This window comes from Ctenopharyngodon idella, chromosome 16 (assembly GCF_019924925.1).
Source record: "Ctenopharyngodon idella isolate HZGC_01 chromosome 16, HZGC01, whole genome shotgun sequence".
Lineage (NCBI taxonomy): Eukaryota > Metazoa > Chordata > Actinopteri > Cypriniformes > Xenocyprididae > Ctenopharyngodon > Ctenopharyngodon idella.
In genome coordinates this window covers 34,557,509-34,580,094 of record NC_067235.1, presented here as the reverse complement: position 1 = coordinate 34,580,094, position 22,586 = coordinate 34,557,509, and the positions used below count along the sequence as shown (strand labels likewise).

The following is a 22,586-nucleotide window of genomic DNA, read 5'->3' as shown; positions in this document are numbered from 1 at the left end:
TATATATATATATATATAGTAAATGTTTCATATAGGTGTGTATGTTTGTATATATACACTTTATATATGCACATATACAAACATACATATATAACACATATAGAAGTCACTTTATATGTGTGTGTGTGTGTATATAAACACATACATGAAGTGACTTCCATATCACTATATTATACACACACACACACATATAAAACATTTACTGTACTTACTATAAAACATATAGTTAGTATAGTAAATGATTTATATATGTATGTGTGTGTGAGTGTGTGTATGTATATATATGTATATATATATATATATATTTATTTACTTACAATACATATATAGTTAATATAGTAGTATAGTAAATGTTTTATATATGTATGTGTGTGCATATATACACTATTTATATATGCACATACGTATACATACAAAAATACATATATAAAACATTTATAGTGTGTGTGTCACTTTATGTGGGTGTGTGTGTGTATATATATATATATATATATATATATATATATATATATATATATATACAACATACATAGTGATTTCTATATCACTATATTATATATATGCACATCATATATATATATATATATATATATATATATATATATATATATCCTTTTTCTACTTTCAAATAAATAATTGGGCTTGAAATATTGATTTGAGTTAAAATGTTTTTTTGTGAAGAAAAAAGAGTAGTGTTTGACCAGTTAGAAGCAAGTATACCAGAGACTTCTGCACTCATAACTCAGTGCTTATTTGTGAATTACAGACCTGATTATCGTGGGGCTGAAACTCTTCCAAACACTTAAAAGCACACAAAATTAACCTGCACTAACTCTCCTCTAATTAAAGGGTAAACCAATTATTGCACGAAACTCTAGACCAGCCAGGAACAAAATCAGCAGACCCCCTGCCTTCAGGTAGCTGAAATTCACTTGTGGCAATTACAATGATTGAAAGTATTTATTTTATGCCAATCTGGGCTTTACAGACTCTGTATCCAACAATTGACGCCTCATTGGCTAAACAGATTGCAAAATAAGCGACATATTGCTCTAGTGATGTCATTTCCTCAGAATTCCCTCTGTTAAAATGTCAAACAGTTGTCAGAAAAATACATTTCTGCTTCAAGTGTTTGTTTTTTTCTCAGAATGCTTCCGTTCGTGATTTGTTTTCGGTGGTACAGTACTGCTGGATTGATATTCATGCCGGAAAGTGTTTGTAACATCGACTCTTCACTAAGCTCCGCCCCCTTGGTTACGGTTGCTAGCTTACAAGCTCTATAGAACATCACAAATTGGAGATTTTCAGGAAAGTGGTTTCAGTATTTTGCTTGCATAGACTGTGAAGCATTTTTATCTGTGTTTTCCCTGAGAGAAATTGTTAAATGCCCATGATTAAAATCTGCTACGACTGTGAATCAGAATGAGACAAGAAGAGAAAAGCCTCATTTGATGACGATCGCACCTGATAACTTTAGAATACGTGAACATAACGGTTTCTATTCTGAACTCTTTAGTTGCTGACTTAAATGATATACTTGAGCAAAAGTTTAGCAAAATTACTTTACCTTGGAGCAAATGCTGGTGGCCTTGCTGTTGTATACACTGCAAAATTTATTTGTTTTCCATTAAAAAAGATCAAAAACTTCTTAGATCAAGATACATGTGCTTGAGAAGCAAAACAACTTCAGATATTAAGTCTTGTTTGCTGAAAAATTGATCAAAATGAAGCAAGTTTATGCTTAAAACAAGGGAAAAAAATCTGCCAGTGGGGTCAGAAAAATCGGCTTATTTTCTCTTTGAAATAAGTTTATTTTTCTGATCCCACAGACCGATATTTGTGCTTAGTTTTAAACACAAACTCACTTAATTTTAATGATTTTTTTTTTCCCCACAAAACTTTCTTCTTAAGTAAAAGCATCGTGATTTAAGAAATTGTATTTCTTTTTAATAGAAAACAAGACAAAATACTAAGCAAGAAAAACTTTTTTTGCAGTGTACGTTCATTTTTTGAATAATCGGTTAACGCAAGTGATTTTGGAAAACTTTATATATGTTATACATGATGTTGTTTGTGAAATTCTGTCTAAATCTATCAAAACACACAGGACTTTAGAAAACAGCAAAAGCTTGTCTGATAATATGTTGGAAAGCAGCAGTTGTTATGGTCAGTAACGTTTATGGCTGGCTTAATAAAGCATAAATTGTTGTTTTTGAAGGATTTGAAACAGTTTTCCCTCAGAAATAGCTAGCAAATTTCACAAATAATTACAAAGAAATGGCAGGTAACACACTGAATCAGATGACATTTTAAAGTAGAAAGACTGAAATAGTATTTTCTTGTAAAACGTGCTCCAATCATTATTTTATTTCCCCTGCAGTACTCTTACAAAACTTTTAGGTTTTTAAGTCCCATCTGGTCACCAAGCATTTTAAGTTTTCCCATTATATACTCTCTTTAATAGACCTTAGATTGAATACAGCAAATCTTCACTAAAACACATTGTGGAATAAGAGCAAGTCCTTCATTATCTAAGCTGTAAGTAAATCAATAGTTTTTTCTCCTCTGCAGACATGGCACTTCATTTGCCGTTATTAAAGCATTAATCTTATGAAGAATGTGGAGGCGGTAATGCCAGTTGTACCATGTTCTTGGGTTTAACGGAATTACTCAAACATTTATGAGTATTGGGTAAGTGCTTGGATAAAAAACAGCAGAACAGTCGTTTCATTACCATCAAGTAATAGATGCTCTTGCATTACCATCCAATGCAAGAAGCAAAACTCACAGCCATAAAAAATCATATTGCCTCTCGGTACAAGCAGCATCCGTCGTTGTTGATCCACGAGAGCTTGTCAGTGCAGTACATTGTGTTATTTTGAACGATCTACCTTCTCCTTGAGAAGTTATTGTGTCCCATTGAGTGCTAGCCTCATTATGTCTGTGGCTCTGTGAGGGCTGGTTCAAGGCAGACTTCTTCTGAGTTTGTAAAAAATGTCACATAATGTTCATAAAAAAGAAGAGGATCTCCAGAATGCACTGTGTGTACCAAGGTTGTGCATTATTCAGAAGTGACAGGATGATGAATTGTAATTTGAATTTGAATGTGAGAAAATAGAAATTCATACAACCTTTAATTTTAAGAAGAAAAGCTAAATATGACAAGTCAAACTCTGAATTTTAGGTTGATAAAGACTAGTTTGATAGATAAATAGATGGATAGATGGATAGGTGGACCGATGGGTGGATGGATGGAAGATGGATGGATGTACAGAACGATGGATGGATGGATGTATCGATTGATGAATGGAAGATGGATAGATAGATGGATGGATAGAACGATGGATGGATGGATGGATGGAAGATAGATGGATGAATAGAACAATTGATGGATGATGGATGGATTGGTTGATTGATTGATTGATGGATTGAAGATAGATGGATGGATAGAACAATTGATGGATGGATGGAAGATGGATGGATGGATTGATGGATGAATGAAGACAGATGGATGGATGGATGGATGGATGGATGGATGGATTGATGGATGGATGGGTGGATGGATGGATGGATAGAATGATGGATGGATGGATTGATGGATGGGGTGGATGGATGGATGGATGGATGTAACTGTACATTATGATGGATTGAAGATAGATAGATGGATGGATAGAACAATTGATGGATGGATGGAAGATAGATGGATGGATAGAACAATTGATGGATGGATGGATGGATGGATAGATTGATTGATTGATTGATGGATTGAAGATAGATAGATGGATGGATAGAGCAATTGATGGATGGATGGAAGATAGATGGATGGATAGAACAATTGATGGATGGATGGATGGATGGATGAATGGATGGATGGATAGATTGATTGATTGATGGATTGAAGATAGATAGATGGATAGATAGAACAATTGATGGATGGATGGATGGATGGATGGATGGAAGATAGATGAATGGATATAACAATTGATGGATGGATGGATGAATGGATGGATAGAACAATTGATGGAAGGATGGATGGATAGAACAATTGATGGATGGATGGATGGATGAATGGATGGATAGAACAATTGATGGAAGGATGGATGGATAGAACAATTGATGGATGGAAGATAGATAGATGATAGATACAAGGACGGATGGATGGATGGACGGGTGGATAGATAGATAGATAGATAGATAGATAGATAGATAGATAGATAGATAGATAGATGAGAATATGTGACATTCCCATTCTCGAGAGCATTTGATTGGACAGTAGTCTGTGTGGTGCAGGATGACTCATCAATATCTTTGGTCTGAAAATACTGGTTGAAAAATTGTTCATTTTAAAAATGTATCAACTTTTAGGACACAAAACTCTATTTTAGTTTCATGGGAAACTGATCAGCACGTATTATGTGAGTCATACAGGAAAAGCTTTCCAGCTGTATCCCCTCGTCATATTTTGTTCAATTTTTTTCTCTTTCAAATTTTAAACTGATTTTTGTGTATCAGCATCTACATCAGCAATTTATTTTACAGCAGAGATTCTGTCGGAGAGGCACGGATCTCAGGCATCTCAGGATGTAACTTGTTTTGTACCCAGCAAATAGGGAAATATTTAGCTTTCCTCTGGCGACCCTCCATTTCAACACATTCTGGAAAAATCCATTTATCAAAGCAATTCAAGCAGATGCCTTTGATACGTTACTTATCCCACCACTGCCTGACATCGCAATTTGTCATTTTTCCGTTCAGAACGCTCTGTCCCAAAATAGCGCTGCACGACTCGGAACAGCACAACCTGAAGGAAAACACACAGCGGGTCAGGAATGATGATGCAATATCGGCAATTAAAGCTGACCTGTTTGACGAGTCAGATTACAGACTTTCGTTACAGTGTGACAATTAGTTAGACAATTATTAATTGATAGCTTATTTTGACCCATGCTTGATATTAAAGCTAAATATGATAATCTGACAAGCGTAATATATCATAATATTGTGAATAATAAATTATTTGACTAATTACAGACTCCATTGTCTTTGCCTGTAAGAATATTCTTCCTAGCATGGCGAACTAATTACATGTTTCAGCTATCCTAATGTTGAAAACAAGTTAAGCTACAAATGAACGTGTTTGCACCTGATGGAGTGATTTAAAGTGTCATAAAACGCCTGATTTTAGTGCAGGTCAGTTCTCACCACAGCCTGAATCAAAGGTTAACCTGGAGGGAAGGAGAGATCATGGTGACTGTCAGCTTTATTTTGCTTCAATGAGGTTAAAGGAATAGTTCACTCAGATAAAATCCTGTCATTATTTAATCAACCTCATGTCGCTCTAAACTAACTTTCTCTTTTTTTTTTTTTTTTGTTCAGTGGAATGTGAAAAATAAAGTAAAATCATAAGTATTAATCATTAAAAAATAAATTATACAAATGACTTGTCTTACATACTGGCTTTGTTTGAGAAGTAATTGTGTGATTTGTAGTGTATTATTTATATACAATTATAGCATTTATTAATATTTTAAATTAGTTTTTATTTTTCTATATATTATATATTAATATATAACATGTTCTACATAAATATATTAATGTATAACACGATTTAACATGTTCCTAACATGATTTTGCACATCGCTGTCATGTTTCTAGCGTTAATTCATGTTAGAAACATGACAGCGATGTGCAAAATCATGTTAGGAACATTGCTAGCATGTTTTAGTACAGTGTAAACATGTTGCTAACATTAGGAGGTTGCTAGCATGTTTCTACCATGATTTGGCAAATTGCTAACATGATTTAACATGTTGCTAGCATGATTTACCACATTGCTGGCATGTTTTTTAGCATGATTTAGCACAATGCTATTGTGTTTCTAGCATGAATTAACACATTGCTGGCATGTTTTAGCATGTTGCTAGCATGATTTAGTACAGTGTAAAGATGTTGCTAACATTAGGAGGTTGCTAGCATGTTTCTACCATGATTTTGCACATTGCTAACATGATTTAACATTTTGCTAGCATGATTTACCACATTTCTGGCATGTTTTTTTTAGCATGAATTAGCACATTGCTAGCATGTTGCTAACATGTTCCTAACATGATTTAGCACAATGCTATTGTGTTTCTAGCATGAATTAGCACATTGCTGGCATGTTTTAGCATGTTGCTTGCATGGTTTAGTACAATGTTCACGTTGCTGATTTAACACATTGCTAGCATGTTTAAACATGTTAGTATGTTTTTGCCATGATTTTGCACATTGTTTTAAGATGTTTCTAGCATGATTTACCACATTGTTAGCATTTTTCTAGTATTAATTAGCACATTACTAGCATGTTGCTTACATGTTTTAACAATTTTGCTAACATTGTAGCATGATTTAGCACATTGCAAGCATGTTTCTAACATGATTTAGCATGTTCCTAACATGATTTGTCACGTTGCTATCACAGCGTGAATTAACACATTGCTAGCATGTTTTAACATGTTGCTAACATGATTTAGCACATTGCATGTTTCTAGTATGATTTAACACAGCTATTATGTTTTAGCATGTTGCTTGCATGATTTAACATGTTCCTAACATGATTTGGCACGTTGCTGTTTCTAGCATGAATTAGCACATTGTTAGCATGTTTTAACATGTTGCTTGCATGATTTAGTGCCATGTTAACATGTTGCTATCATGATTTAACACATTGATAGAATGGTAGAAATGTGTTAACAACCTTCTAATGCTAACAGCATGTTAAAACATGATTTGGCACGTTGCCAACACATTTTAACATGTTGCTAGCATGATTTAGCACATGGCTAGTATGTTTCTAGAATGATTTAACACATTGCATGTGAGTTGCTTGTATGATTTAACATGTTCCTAACATGATTTGGCACATTGCTGTTTCTAGCATGAATTAGCAAGTTGTTAGCATGTTTTAACATGTTGCTAGCATGATTTAGTACCATGTTAACATGTTGCAATCGTGATTTAACACATTGCTAGCATGTTTGTAGTATGATTTAACACGTTTAATGTTTTAGCTTGTTGCTTGCATGATTTAACACATTGCTCTCATGTTTCTGCTTAAATAGGATTTTAGTAACACTGATAATTTGTTAATGAATCATTGTTTTGAGTCAAATCTTTGAATCAGTTGATCCATTTCACAAAGTTGGGCAGTGTTTCCCAAAAGAATCGTAAGCAGATTGAAAAAACCACTGGCACCAAGAGTATCAGCTTTAGTCTGAATGATTCATTCACAAACTGGAATGAACCAGCTCTCAGTGATTCAGTGATCAGGTTGCAGTGGTGAGGATTATCCATGAATAATGGGTTAAATTAGATCCTCACACAGAAGAATATATCACACAAGTTGTATGAACTACTTTCTTGATGCTTTTATGGTGCCTTTGCATCTCAAAAGCTTCAAAAGCATCAAAGCTTCAGCCCATTTCTTTTAATTGCATGGAAAAGAGTGACCAGCACAATGCAAAATTACTCCTTTTGTGCTCAATACAAGAAAGAAAATATTTCTGGCTTTGGACATGAAGGTGAATAAATAAGCCCAAAAATTTCATTTTTTGGGGGGTGAACTGTTTCTTTAACCTTTCAAAGAATGTGTTGTAGAGTTTCATGACCCTTCAAAATCAGCCGAAGAGTGCCACAAACGAACAATACACTGAGACGCCACTTCAAAACATCGTCAAGATAAGAGTCAGAATGAAAAATTGCCTTCTGTCCTTTTCTTAGCCAGCAGCTACGATAACAACGTCGCTTTTCAGAGCGCGTTCTCGCAATACCTGCAGAAATGCGAATACGTTTGCATGAGGAATGGCTGAGAGTCACTTTTCTTGACCTGATGAATGGATTCAGTGCGAGCGTGAGTAATGCATTTGTCTCATTTTGGGAAATTGCTAAAGCATATCTGTAGATTTCTCTCTCTTCAGCAGCCGTCTTCAGAGATACGGGGCTGTAGTCACATACAGATTGACGACAAAGAGACAAAACATGTCAGAATCAAGGAGAGGCTTTCTAACAAAGTCTGATTGGCGAGCCGGTGCTCTGTATGCGAGGCCAATCGGAGCACACTTATTTACTCAACCTTCAGAGCGTACCGTGCTAATTGGATAACGCAGTCCGGTCAGATGTGAGCGCTGTGTGTTTGAGTAATTGGCCTGTCTTGCTTCTCCTAAATAGTGTCTGCCCAGTCATTTAACTTTGAAGTGTCTTCGGCGCGCACATGCGCAAGGTTTCGCATGCTGAGAATCAACATTCTTTGATGTACAGTGTCATCTTGTAACCATAATTCGCCTTACAAGTCTGGGGAGAAAAAGCTCAAGCTCTCTTGTCAGTGCCAGCGTGGCTGATAAATGACACGTCGGACTAGCAGAGCCATTTGCTCTAAATTGATGAAAAATTTTCACTGAGGTCATAATGTTTTCTTAAAGGGGACCTATTATGCAAAATTCACTTTTACATGGTGTTTGAACATAAATGTGTGCTGGCAGTGTGTGTACACAACCACCCTATAATGATGATAATCCACCCACTTCTTTTTTTAATTCCCATAAAACCTCAACAGTCTCATAGAACAAGCCTTTTTCATTTTCTGAGCAATGTGACGTAATAATGTCCAGGCTCCGCCCACAACTGCTGACGGACTTTGCTGTATTAGCATAGACCCCGCCCTGAGCGAGTTGTACACTATCCACCATTGTCTCGATGCCGGAGCAGCTGTAGCAACAAGATTGTCTCTTAAGCGATTGAGGTGTTTTGTTGTTGGATGTAGGAGTGAACATAACAGTCTCAACCAAACAATCAAAACCGAGCAGATGTTTTGTTAGAGTATCCAATGCAGGCAGGAGCTGTGATCATGGAAAGGGGGTGGGGATCAGCAGCTCATTTGCATTTAAAAACACATGCACGAAAACAGCATGGTTTTGCCATAGACTGTATAAAACATGGACGTAGTGTATGTGACGTCACCCGTAGGTTTCTGAAGAATATTTTTGAAGCCCAAAGTGGGCGGAGCCGGTCGTCGCTATCTCGGCAGCGTGTCACCATGCGTCACTCCCGGATAACCAAAAATGGGCAAAGAAGCGGGATGTGGTTGGAACTGAGGTGCCTTGTTGCTGAAACCACGCCCGCCTAGCTCGACGTGATCAAGTTAGCTTACGTTTATCTTAGGAGCTATCTATCTTAGATACCATCTAAAATATTAATAAAGATAAATTATACATCATTTGAAAGTCGTAAGGGTTTACTGTCAATCTACGGTGTCTGTTTTATGATATAGATGCTCCAGGAACAGTAATATTGTAATTTGTGTCGGGTGTGCAAATGACAACACGCAAAATCAAAACGGGACTTCATACCTTTGTAATGAAATAGCGATCGCGAGATGAATCCAGTCCGTCGCACTTGGGTACCAAGACGACCCAACAACAATGCCAAGTTCAGCGGCTGGAATTAGCCGAGGTGACGTAACAGCAGACAAATGGCTAGTAGTGACAGCAGTGGCAATCCACCTGTCACTCAAGTGGCCACGGCCTTAATTATGCAGAACTTTAAGGTTTAATATATTTTAACGGATGAGTTATAAAAAAAAAAATCATCCCCCTCACAGTTGTCATGAAGGGCAAAATTAGCTATATAGACCAAAACCACTTTTTGTACCAGGCTGTACACATATTTTTTTTCTGCTGTAAAGTTGGGCATTTTAACATGGGTAGTTTATGGGATTGACTCCCTTTTGGAGCCTGTCTCTAGTGGCCAGTCGATGAATTGCAGTTTAAGTCACTTCCGTGTTGGATTCGAGAGAGAGAACGGAAGGTTGCCGCTTGGTTTTTGCATGCACCTAAAAATGGGCATTTACAACAAGCTATAATAAATGATCTGTGGGGTATTTTGAGCTGAAACTTCACAGACACATTCTGGAGACACCAGAGACTTATATTACATCTTGAAAAAAGAAGCATAATAGGTCCCCTTTAAAGGACTAGATCAGCCAAAATCAGGGACTCTGTCAGAACTAGGGTTGGGTATTGTTTGAATTTTAGCGATTTTGATTCTGCTTATCGATTCAGATTCTTTGATTCTAATAGGGTAAAAAAAAGTCAAACATTTAAATATTTATTTTGTGTCTTTTTGCAAAACTTTTCATTGCAGCTGAATATCATGAACAAAAATCAGCAGCCTAAATCACTTACACAAGAAAATTTTGCCTATATGGTTTTAACAAAAATACCATAGCAAAAACAATTAGACTAACTAATATAAATTTCAATCATCATTCAAGACAAGTAAACAGTCAGTAATAAATGTTTATTAATAAAATATAGATTAATCCTTGTTCAGGTTACAAATGTTATTCAGTCAAGAACAGTGAGTGATTTTCTCTTTGTCTTTTGTTGTTTGATTAACATTAATGACACAGACAGCAGCAGGTTAATTAGGCTGCTGTCACTTTAAGAGCGAATGCGTAGATCTAATATACTGTAGGCAAATTTCACAAGAATTGGAAATTATGTCACCAAATATCAAATATCACTTCCTACCTTTTCTGTTTTGTCTGTTGTCCAAGTTGGTGTTATATAATCTACAGAGAAATTAATTTGTACTTGTTTGTATCTTATATGGCCACTCAAGAGTGTGCTCAAATTTACCGGCAGGTGGTTTTAATTCACCAGCTGTCGTGTCACAGAAATATGTACTCGTTCAGAAATTCCCTGCTCGTATCACCATATGACAAGCATTTATTTAGATAAAATCCAAATTCCCAGTACACATGCACTGTTATATACAGGTATATATTAGTTTCACCATTCTATTCTGTCGGGATTAGTTGCATAATACCATTGTGAGTGAAATATATGATTATAATAGCATGTATTAATCTCACGACATATGATTCAAGCATATATTATAACTCATCCTGACAGATTAAAATGATGAAACTAAGACAATTTTTTTCCAAGACCACACTGTATACAACAGATTTTAACATGAAGACGACAGGAGTATATGTGAGTGAATGAGATGAAATATCATTTAGATGACAGAAGTGTTGCCGTTTTAATATCCAGAAACATATACGTGTCCAGGGTGTGATTGGTCTGTCTTCTCGTTATGAATCAGTGGATCAGATCTGTGTGAGAAGGGAGCTGCCAGTCGATAATTTCCCAAGCATAGAGCGAAAAACAGTTTTTACATGGAGTGTGATAATGGACAGCCGTGCCGAACAGACACAGAGAATGATATGCAAGGAATAATTGATGACGGGTCATTGAATTATTAGAAGATAATGCACACCTGATGTGTTAATGTGGCCACGATGTGTAGCAGATGTGCATTATTTTCTAATAATTTAATGACCTGGAGTCAATTATTCAGCTTATACTACGGTTAACACACCCCAAGACATTGTTCAGATGTTTTATATCAAGACATTTGTCAGGTTTTTGTCCTTAAAATGCTCTTGTGTGTAGGATTAATTTCTTATGCATCTCACCTCACGCCTCCTTTGCTAATTCCAAAATTTAATTTTAGAGCTAGTGACGGAGGATTGAGCCTTGATAGCAGACTAATACAGTTACTTATGCAGTTATTAGCGAGAGAGAGATTAAGTGTGTGTGCAGTGGCTCTACTAATAGTGAAACTGTAAGTTTATCTGCTTCAAGAACAGCAGCGTTATTACCTCGCTAGTGAGGAATGTCACGTAGCTTTTAATTTGCTAAACTATTTTACTGATAAAATCGTCTTTCTGTGTGACTGTGTGACCGTACTGTATGTGTGTGCATTTGAAAGCGCTGGAGAAAGAGAGTATGTGCTTTCTGTACATAATAAGATGTAATTTTGTGGCAAAAAACATGGAAATAATTTGTCGTTTTTATTCTATTGTTCACTATATTTATTTGCTTGGTCAGTGTCGTTGTGGGTTTTAGTTCTTTTGCTGTTGTCAGCTGTGAGGACCTTTGAAATAACTGAAATCATTTGGCGAAGTGATATGGAACTGTAATGCAGTCAAAACCTGCCTGGAACTACTTTTGTCATGCGTTTCCCTGAAAATAATTGCACACCTTAGAATGTTCGTCAACCAATCAGAATCAAGCATTCAACAGCACCGTAGTATAAAAACAAGTTAAGCACCGTCATTTCGAATTAGTTCTTAAATGTAGCTCTTAATTACAGTTTTGTAGCCTAACCAATTAATCACCAAGAGAGTTTAAATTCGTCATTTTCATGATATTTAATTCGTACAAAGACTTTGATTTCCAAACTGGTCCTTGTTAGACTCAGAGAGAGCAGCTGTCATGTATGAAACAGCTTCACAAACAGTCTTTTCAACCACACAGTATCATTATTTCTGTGTTACAGTAATTCAGATTATCACAGAAGTACTGGGATAAAAGTTTATAGTTCGGATATAAACACTGATGTCTACAGTAGCAATCAAAATAGAGTAAATCACCTTTTGAAAGCAACTTGACGCTGATTGTTACGCCAGTAGGTGGTGACAATTGACAGTTTAAAAAAAGTATTTGTCATTGAATCATTCATTCAAGAGATTTGTTCAAAAACGCTGATTCATCCACGTGAAGTCTTTATGAGTGAGTCATTGAATCATTCATTTATTCAAACCGATTTTAAAAAAAGTCATTTATTCAATTTAATTAAATACTTTTAAATAGACTACAGCAATTAAAGTAAATTGCATGTTATTTCGTTTAGTTGTCTATTCAGAATCATGGGAAAATCGTGATCTCTATTTTAAACAACTACAACAAAAAATAAAAATCATACTTCGCAATTTATCCAGAATCGGGCAGCTCTCCCGGGAAGTGTGAAATTGGCCTGTCACACGTGCAATTTCTTTCTCAACTGTTTATGTTCACTTAAAACAAAACTGACTGTGTTTACAGGGATATTTTGACATAATTTTGTGTGTATTTGTTCGTTCAAGTGCAAGAAGGCATAAAAGAGAACTTAATTCAGTATTCGCACGCCGTATGAGGCGGCTTTTGTGCGTTACACAGTAAACAGAGACTTTTTCATGTCTTCATGCCCTTCAAATGTTTTAAAACCACACTGGAATCGTTAAGGAGAATCGAAATTTAAATTTTATAACAAGTATCTGATTCCTGACCTTAAGAATCAGATTCCAGAATTGGAATCGATTCCCAACTATTGACTCACCTTCATGTCATGGCATACAGGTAATTAATGACAGAATTCATGTTTTTGAGTAATCTGTCCCTTTAAATGCGCTTATTTTAACATCTGGTAATTATTTATTTATTTATGGTTTTATTTGAATATACTCAGATACAATATACAGTACATAGATAAAACTGAAAACAACAGCCATCTGATGCCTAAAACCTAAACATGAGTACAAGTTGTTGGGTCGTCTTGGTACAAGTGTTGCTGAATAAACCAAGATCTGATAGCTGTCTTAAAAACGAGAGAGCTCTCCCTTAATATGCATCATTTCGATACTCCCTTGTCAAATCAGGTGTGGAACTGTTTCGTTTTATTCCGTCCATATGAAACCTGTGCAAATTGAATTAAATTTGACCAATTCTCAGTGCTCAATAATTTTTCATGCCTGAAGCATTTCCAATTTTAGAGAGCCAGAAAGGTTAAAGCATCTATTCATACCCAGAAGATAGTTGTATTGCTCACAGATTGCTCAGGAGAATTCATGGAGTTCTCAGTTAGGTTTTGTTTATCCTACAGTAAAGTATCAGTTTTGTCTTAGATGATTCTTCTAATTGTTGACCGTGAATGAGCTGTAAAATAAATGGTTCTGTTTGAGTTGATTTTGAGATCTTTGACTTTTGATCGCATACTTTAGTGTCATATGTGAGCGCTGCACAGTATTGCTGTAAAGCTTCTGCTTTTTCTCAGCAGATGTAATATTTCACATATTAAATATAACTATATAAATATGAAATGTAAACAATTACTATGGCGGTAACCTATTTATTTATTTATTTTGTTATGTTTAGTATGTAGTCATTATAATATATATAGTAGTGGCCAAAAGTGATGTCCAGTCTAGGAAAATTGACATTGATATTCAAATATTATTAAAAATTTGTTCAAGATTTTGTAAGCATATTGCGTAGTTGTGCATGAAGTCAATTGTTTGAAATGAAAAATGACAAACTGTGCCAACAAAATATTAATAACTGATTATGTTGTAGTTAGTGTTTGCTTTTCCAGTGAGCTTTCTGTGATTATATATTTTTTTGTATAGTAAAATGAAACCTAGCTATAGTTCCACATGTCGTTCCACACCCGTAAGACCTTCGTTCATCTTCACAACACAAATTAAGATATTTTTGATGAAATCCGATGGCTCAGTGAGGCCTGCATTGACAGCAAGATAGTTTACACTTTCAATGCCCAGAATGCTAAAAACATATTTAAAACAGTTCATGTGACTACAGTGGTTCAACTTTAATGTTATGAAGCGATGAGAATACTTTTTGTGCGGCAAAAAAACTAAATAACGACTTTATTCAACAATATCTAGTGATGGACGATTTCAAAAGACTGCTTCATGAAGCTTCAAAGCTTTACGAATCTTTTGTTTCGAATCAGTGGTTCAGAGCGTGTATCAGACTGCCAAAGTCACGTGATTTCAATATAAACAAGGCTTTGTTACGTCATAAGAGTTTCAAAACATTTTGAAAATTTCAATGGTTCATGTGACTTTGGCAGTTCCGAACCACTGATTCGAAACAAAAGATTCGTAAAGCTTCAAAGCTTCATTAAGCAGTGTTTTGAAATCGTCCATCACTAGATATTGTTGAATAAAGTTGTTATTTAGTTTTTTTGCTGCACAAAAAGTATTCTTGTTGCTTCATAACATTAAGGTTGAACCACTGTAGTCACATGAACTGTTTTAAATATGTCTTTAGTACCTTTCTGGGCATTGAAAATGTTAATTATCTTGCTGTCAATGGAGGCCTTACTGAGCCATCGGATTTCATCAAAAACATCTTAATTTGTGTTCTGAAGATGAACGAAGGTCATACGGGTGTGAAACGACATGAAGGTGAGTAATTAATGACAGAAATTTCATTTTTGGGTGAACTAACCCTTTAAGGGGTAAACAAGGTACAAAAGTGTGCCTTTTGAAAAGGTACCACCGCAGTGACAGCTTTTGTGCCTTTTTTTCTGAGAATGTATCTAATAATAACAGTCTACTGTGTGTTCTCATTGAGATAGCAAAGTAAACGTGAGGAAAACATGAGGAAAACAGCTTTTAAATCATATTAAATGATGTTTTTTGAAAATGTGAAAGTTGTCTGTGATGGGTAGGGTTGCAAATTGTACAGTATAAAAATCATTGTTTATGGAAAGTCCCCATAAAACATGGAAACCCAACGTGTGTGCGCGTGTGTGTGTGTGTGTGTGTGTGTGTGTTTGTGTGTGTGTGTATGAATGTGGACTCACAGTCAGCCAGCAGAAACCAATAAGACCGAAAATCTCTTATTGGCACTCTCTTTGGGATAATTCCCATTTTTTCTCCAGCGTTTGATTGTTCTTCACTCGTGGTAATTAATCCCTCAGATCCGCTGGCTGTCCGCAGCCTCAAAAGGGTTATTCTTCAATACAAACAACAATTAACAATATTATTGCAGGCATGTGGCATTTTCTGTTTTCTCGGTGAAGAAAAAACAGACTTTTGGCATAAAATCCGGTCCAGTTTTCTGTTTAATCTGCCCATCCGAACTGAGGATGATGCTGCTTGGCACTTTGAGTGACCTCTGCTTAACCACATATTATATTTGCATATGGTTTCACTCAAACTCCTTAATATCCCACCGGACTTGACTATACAATTTTCTGCTAATTGCCCCGAGGCCAGGTGAGAGATGCGCTCATCAAATCATTAATTCCAGCTCCAGCATTGCAGTAATTCAATTTCTCAGAGTCTTAAATAATAAGTCATCTTAAAGGAAAAATGAAACGACATTTGCAAGGCATTTAAAAGTGCTGAAAGCAATGTTTTGCCGTGTGACGTATTTTAGAGCAAAGCGAAATAATTTAGGATGGGAATTGATTGGGATTTGATTGGATTGTGAAAAGTTGGGCTTTGATATTATTGGTTAATATTGTTTTTCCCACCCCTGCAGCATTGATTACATCAGCGGGAAAGTCATTTCAGAGGTGGAGAAAGTTATTGCACTTTGATGAAAATATGAAATATGTTTTTTCCTTTGGAATAACATGCATTGAATGAATCGTGAGCAATAAGAGCAGGGATATTATATAAGAAAGTAAATAGAGTTGATTTTTGATTTCATGTTTACATTAAAAAGCAGTATTATGCTAATGAAATTGCAAAAAAATAAAGCTATTTTCAGAAAGGTTTCAATCAGTCTTCAAACTCATGCCATTGACTGAGGAAATGTATATCAAAGCTCAAGCAATCAGATTGTATTTCTTTTTGGTGCCCCGTGTGGTGCATTTTACAACCACAAAAATCACCGGAATTTAAATTTCAATCTCAGTAAAAATTTTCATGTTGACTTCAATATGTTTAATTTGCTTGTGTGTTATTTCATCAAGTGCACCAGGATCTGTCCAGCTGCCACAGTTTAGCTGCTCCCCAAATGCTCATGGTACTTCTGTGAAATGATATTTTAAAATCGTTGAGGCTCATTGATCTTTTCCATGTTCAGTTCAATTTCAGGGAGCTTCACATCCTAAAGGCAGGACTGGCCGTGTTAGTAAGACAATGAGTTCTTATGAAATAGGAAGAAGTGACTCATTCTTTATGTCTTGTTGTGTAAACCAGAGTAGAGTAGGCGAACGGTGTAAAGTGGGCACGACTCCTGGGAAATAGTATTGTCAAGCCAGCTAGGAACAAAATACAGTGGGCCGAAATAGTATTTGGACTTTTTTTGGCCACACTTAAAAATGCATGAATTTTTGCATTAGATAATATGTAACCAACTAGCATTCGCAAAACAAGTTGTTCTGAACTAACTTCAATTTTTTGTCATTTTTTGAATAATATAGCCATTAATTTATCATGCAGCCCTAACAAGCTCTTTTGTGAAAGGTTTGGGATAAAATGTGTATAAAAAGTATATTTTCTCAAAAGAAATAAAAAAGAAAAAAACATTTTCATTAGTCTTAATATAAATTAATTAAATTATTTTTATTTTATTTTATTTATTCCTCAAACTGCTTATAGTAATACTTCTCTAATATAAAAAGTATGTTTTATCAAAAGAAATAAAAAACACATTTCTTTTTCATTAGTCTTATTATAAATGAAATAAATTATTTTTAATTTAATTTAATTTAATTTTATTTTATTCCTCTAACTTCTTATAGTAATACTTCTCTCTTCTCGTACAGGTTAACAGGATTCCAGGTGCCGGCTCCTGTCACAAGTACCGGATCCATTTTTTCCTTGCGTCTTACCAGCGACTTTGCTGTAAGCGCCCATGGATTTAAAATATATTATGAAGGTAAGGAACATAACAAAACCTTTAATTTTCTCTGCTGTTTATCATGGCTTTTGAGTTTGGAGATGCAAATTGCACACTGTAGCGGTCAATTGAAAGTGTATTCATCACACAAGTGTTTGACAGCAGGCAGTGGGCGTAAAGCTAGAAGAGTGAAAAGCAATATATTCATTCCTTAATACTCTATTAATAACTATTATTATAGGGAATGAATCCTTTCCCATTTTTTCACGTTTTACCCCCTAAGGTTTCTTGCTTTTTTACTTTGGGTGATGTGTTTTCTGTCAGGTCCAGTATAGTTTATGCTGTCTCTTCCTTCACAAAGCCTTGTCGGAAAGTTTATATTCATGTGGAGGTTAGTTTGATGTATGAAGGTTATATCTGGCTGATGTAATTTTAGTACTTGTTTTGAAGTTGGGGTATTATTGGCCTTGTGTAATTTCAATTCTGTGGACAGTTTGAAGAGTGTGGGTTGCTAGGATTGCAGATTCTTTGTTCAGGCTGTTAATTTACTAGGGCATTTTGGGTGGTTCTGTATGATTGCTAATCCATTGTTGTGGGTGTTGAGTTGCTAGGGAATTGTTTGTGTTTTCTAGTGTGTTCTGGGGGATTGTTAGTTTCAAGTTCTGGGTGGTTGCTAGAAGGAGACAGATAGACAGATAGATAGACATAGTTGGATGGGCCGGCCGACAGACAGATGAGTTAGAAAAGTGAAAGAAACCTGAGTCAGAACATCCTGTGCCGTGTATTTTTGAGTTCTGAAAGCTTGAGTGTGTCTCCATTGTGCATCAGACTATTCAGGCTTTTTTTTAAAAGGCCAAGGAAAATTAGACTTTCCATTAAACATACCCTCTAAAATGTTGTCTGTCTCTGGTCAGCCTGGTTTTGGATCACTTAATTCACCCAAAAGGGAATGTTTAAAATCTGAGCAGATGTTGTGCTGCACCATCAAGTTTATTTCAGCCTCTGGCCATGATTGGTTGGGTTTGCAAGCGTCTGGGTCATCTACACCCTCTGTCATTTCTCAACCAGTCGCCATCTTCCATCACTCTCTCCACCTGTTATCCTCCTGACCTGACCACAGCATGCCGCCCCATCTGCTCCATCTTTACAGTCTGAATTATTCAGTCCCATTGACCAGCCTGGGCTTTGGCTCACGCTTTTGTGTTTAATGTGTTTCTGAATTTTATGGGTTTTAGAATATTAATCCTGCAGGTTATTGCACTCCAGAGGGCCTGGGATTCCCAGTGAATTCACAATGACTTTATCTCATTGTCATTCATCTCCATAGATTGATGTACGTAATTGAGGAGTTTGAGGCTCTTTTAACGTCTGGTTTAGAGCATTTTCATGAAGAGATAGGCTTTGCTAGGTGGTTGCTATGGTATTTTGGAAAGTTTCTATGTGATTACGGCCAAGTCTCTTACCGGTAAAATCTGTTTGGGTCCCAGCATGGGTTAATGAGTGAAAAGAGCACACCATGTTTGCTGTGATGTGTTGGCATGGTTTGTTGGGTGTTATAGATAGTTAATAGGGTATTTAGGATGGTTTCTAGGTCTTTGCCCCCAAGTCTCTTGATATTCTTGAGGATCTTACAGGTCCCAACATGGGTTAATGAGTGAAAAGAGCCCAGCATGTTTACTGTGATGTTTTGGAGTGATTTGAAGGGTGTTCTAGATAGTTAATAGGGTATTTTGGGTGTTTCCCCCAATTCTCTTTGATATTTTTGTGTATCTAAAGGTCCCAACATGGGTTAATAAGTAAAAAGAGCCCACAATGGTCACTATGATGTTTTGGTGTGGTTTGAAGGGTGTTATAGGTGGTTGATATGGTATTTAGGATGGTTTCTAGGTGTTTGCTCCAACTCTCTTTTATATTCTTGGGGATCTAAAGGTCCCAACATAGGTTAATGAGTGGAAAGAGCCCCCCATGATCACTATGATGTTTTGGAGTGGTTTGAAGGGTGTTATAGGTGGTTGGTATGGTATTTAGGATGGTTTATTGGTTTTTCCCCCCAATTCTCTTTGATATTTTTGTGTATCTAAAGGTCCCAACATGGGTTAATGAGTGAAAAGAGCCCAGCATGTTTACTGTGATGTTTTGGAGTGGTTTGAAGGGTGTTCTAGATAGTTAATAGGGTATTTTGGGTGTTTGCCCACAATTCTCTTTGATATTTTTTGCGTATCTAAAGGTCCCAACATGGGTTAATAAGTAAAAAGAGCCCACAATGGTCACTATGGTGTTTTGGTGTAGTTTGAAAGGTGTTCTGGATAGTTAATAGGGTATTTTGGATGGTTTCTTTAGATTCTCGGGGATCTAAAGGTCCCAACCTGGGTTAATGAGTGAAAAGAGTCCACCTATGATGTTTTGACATGATTTGTAGGGTGCTCTAGGTAGTTGCTAGGTGGTTGCTAGGGTATTTTGGATGCTTTCTAGATGTTTGCCTTCAAATCTCTTTGATATTCATGGGGATCTATAGTCAATCTATGTTCAAGTCCTTAGAAAAGCAAAAGCACACCTCATCTCGACTAGCCCTATAATTTCAGGTATAATTTGTGTCCGTAGCACAAACGGTGAGGGCTTAAGAGTTATGAGTCCTAGCAAGCAGCAATAACAAGGGTTTGGTTCGTGTCCAATGGTTTTAATGTGCTGGTGATTCAACATTTATGAGAGAGAGATGGACACACACAGGGGAAAAGAAATCTCATTTTGGTTCCTGTCAGTTTTCCATCACGTCGAAACAACCGAAACCAAGTTTGACAGTCAGTGCGTGCGCTTTGATTAATGTGTCTATCGCCATCCGGTACGAGTCAGCTTCTGAGTGTAGAGTTAGATGCGAAACCTCAACCTTTCTGTCTGCCCTTCGATTGAATGCCAATGACTCTGGAAATACCATGTGCCATGATCAACATGCTAATGCTCGGCCATCACAGCGTGCATTAACAGTCCTCCCTGCAAAGCCTCTGTCGTCTAAATGCTATGACAGCCCAAAACATTGATTCAGAAACATTTGCTGGGATGCCCAAAGAGCGCTCGTTTATGGAAATGTGAGCCACATGAAAACACAGCAGAAATGGCAGCACTCTTTGTCTTTTTTGTGCAACCTTTGAAATGTGCTGCTCGTGGCCTATTGCATCATAATGTCTCTGAAATGCATTATTCTCTTTTGGCGACCCGTGAAATCTGCGTGTCACAGGGTTCCTGGTGGCCCCGTCCCAGTGGATTCTGTGAAGGTTTTTGGTGGTGTTTGCTGATTGCTTGTATGCAAAAACAGCTCAATAATTCGGAATGCGCCCAGAATCGTGACAGGCTCCCAGGGAAAGATTGCTGTGTGCTGAAGTGTGCTCAGCGTCACAATATAGATGCTCTGACAAACTTACATCATCTTCAAGGGCAGCGCAGTCATTAGATGTATAGAGGGATGAACGGCTCATCTCCTGGGATCATCCTGTGGTAATTACCTCAGCAGTTTGCCCACTATAATCACAGCACTCAGTCCTGACATATGAATGTGCACAATTATACCTGAAAATAGATATTTAAGGTCAACTGTGTAAATTCTGCAGTATTAAGGGCAAAGTATTGCAAAAATAATAATTGATTTCAAACAGTTCAGTCTCCCTGTCCTTCACTGGTCTGCCAAACAGATAGTCCCGCCCCAAACTAGTGGGACTGGTTTAATTTCAGAAGATTGGTATAATTTCAGAAATTTTTATATGTGTAAAGATATTTATATCTATAAATCTATTGTTTGTCTTGTGCATTTACTTCTTCCAAAATTTGGAAAAATTCTTTTGAGTTTGAAATAATCATATAATGTCAATATCTGGCCTGTCATTACTTTTTATTTTTTTAACTTAACCTTTATTTATTTATTTATTTTTGAAAATTCGATTACAGATGATGAAATATTTCATCTTGACTTATGAATTGATTGTATGAATTTAAAATTATACGACTGAGCTAAATTTTATCAATAATCATTTCAAGTCAGTATTTTTTATTTGGACATATATATATACATATATATATACACGTGTGTGTGTGTGTGTGTGTATATATATATATTCTTGAAATAATGAAATATTATCAACATCTGATATATATATATATATATATATATATATATATATATATATATATATATATATATATATATATATTTCTAAGCTTGCTTATCGTTGTATTAAATGGTTACTGTGGTTACCAAGTTTTTTTTAAAGGCTTCAAGTTTGAGGGAAGACCAGACATAATGGCGGTTCTATTTTCTCTTAAATGATTTGAGATAAAAGTGTCCTTATAGTGTTTCTGCTGGTCTTTTCACAGGCACTTTGGGAGCTATTATGAACATCTCCAGTAAGCGCAAGTGGGATCAAAATAGCAGCCATTTCTCATAACGAGAGAGCTGGGGTCAGTGGCGAGGGGCTTCATTGTTTAGTGACGTCTGTCTGAGCTGTTTCTGATTGAAGGGAATATCCCAGGATCAATATAAGTTAAGCTGTTATTGGCAGCATCTGTGACATGTTGACTCATCCATTACTTTGTGAAAACAAACAACTGTGTTTACTGGAATGCACTTATAATAGAAAAATGCAGAATCATGCAGATCTTATTATTTTTTAAAGCACTCATTTGATTTTTTGGTTGTATAAAAATGAGTATTGTTTGTATTTATAAAGCCGTCTTAAATGCCTTTTAGCAGTTGGACTGCTTGTCATGTTAACACGTATAATGATTCATTACTGTGGCTGTATTTTAAAACAGTGTGTATTTTGATGCAATGTCTTTTGCCTCATAGACTTCCTTTGCAAGTGCATTCCTGTACACATGCATTTGCTTGCTTCTCAAACTAAGGCACAAGTCAAATTATTTTCTGTGCAAATCTACAGCATGTCATGGATTCTGTCCATAGAACTTAAGTTGTATTGATCCTGTAACATTACTGGAACAGACAGGCTAGTGCTTCCACAGTCCTGTACCTGTCAATGCAGATCACCCAACAACATTCATTGTGACGGAGAGGTGTCAAGTGGTGGAGGCTGTGAGTGGTTATGACAGGCCACATGCCATGCTTATGTCATGTTT

The 22,586-nt window shown here is 36.2% G+C and overlaps 1 protein-coding gene across 4 annotated transcripts in view; it reads left to right on the top strand.

Annotated features, from left to right (window-relative positions):
- The window catches only part of csmd3a (CUB and Sushi multiple domains 3a), a 305,727-nt gene that overhangs the window by 24,133 nt on the left and 259,008 nt on the right, over window positions 1-22,586 (top strand). For all 4 annotated transcript variants that reach the window (XM_051864521.1, XM_051864522.1, XM_051864520.1 and 1 more), the window contains exon 3: window positions 17,392-17,504. In XM_051864521.1, the coding sequence (XP_051720481.1) occupies window positions 17,392-17,504 (113 nt within the window). The remainder of the gene's footprint in view (window positions 1-17,391; window positions 17,505-22,586) is intronic.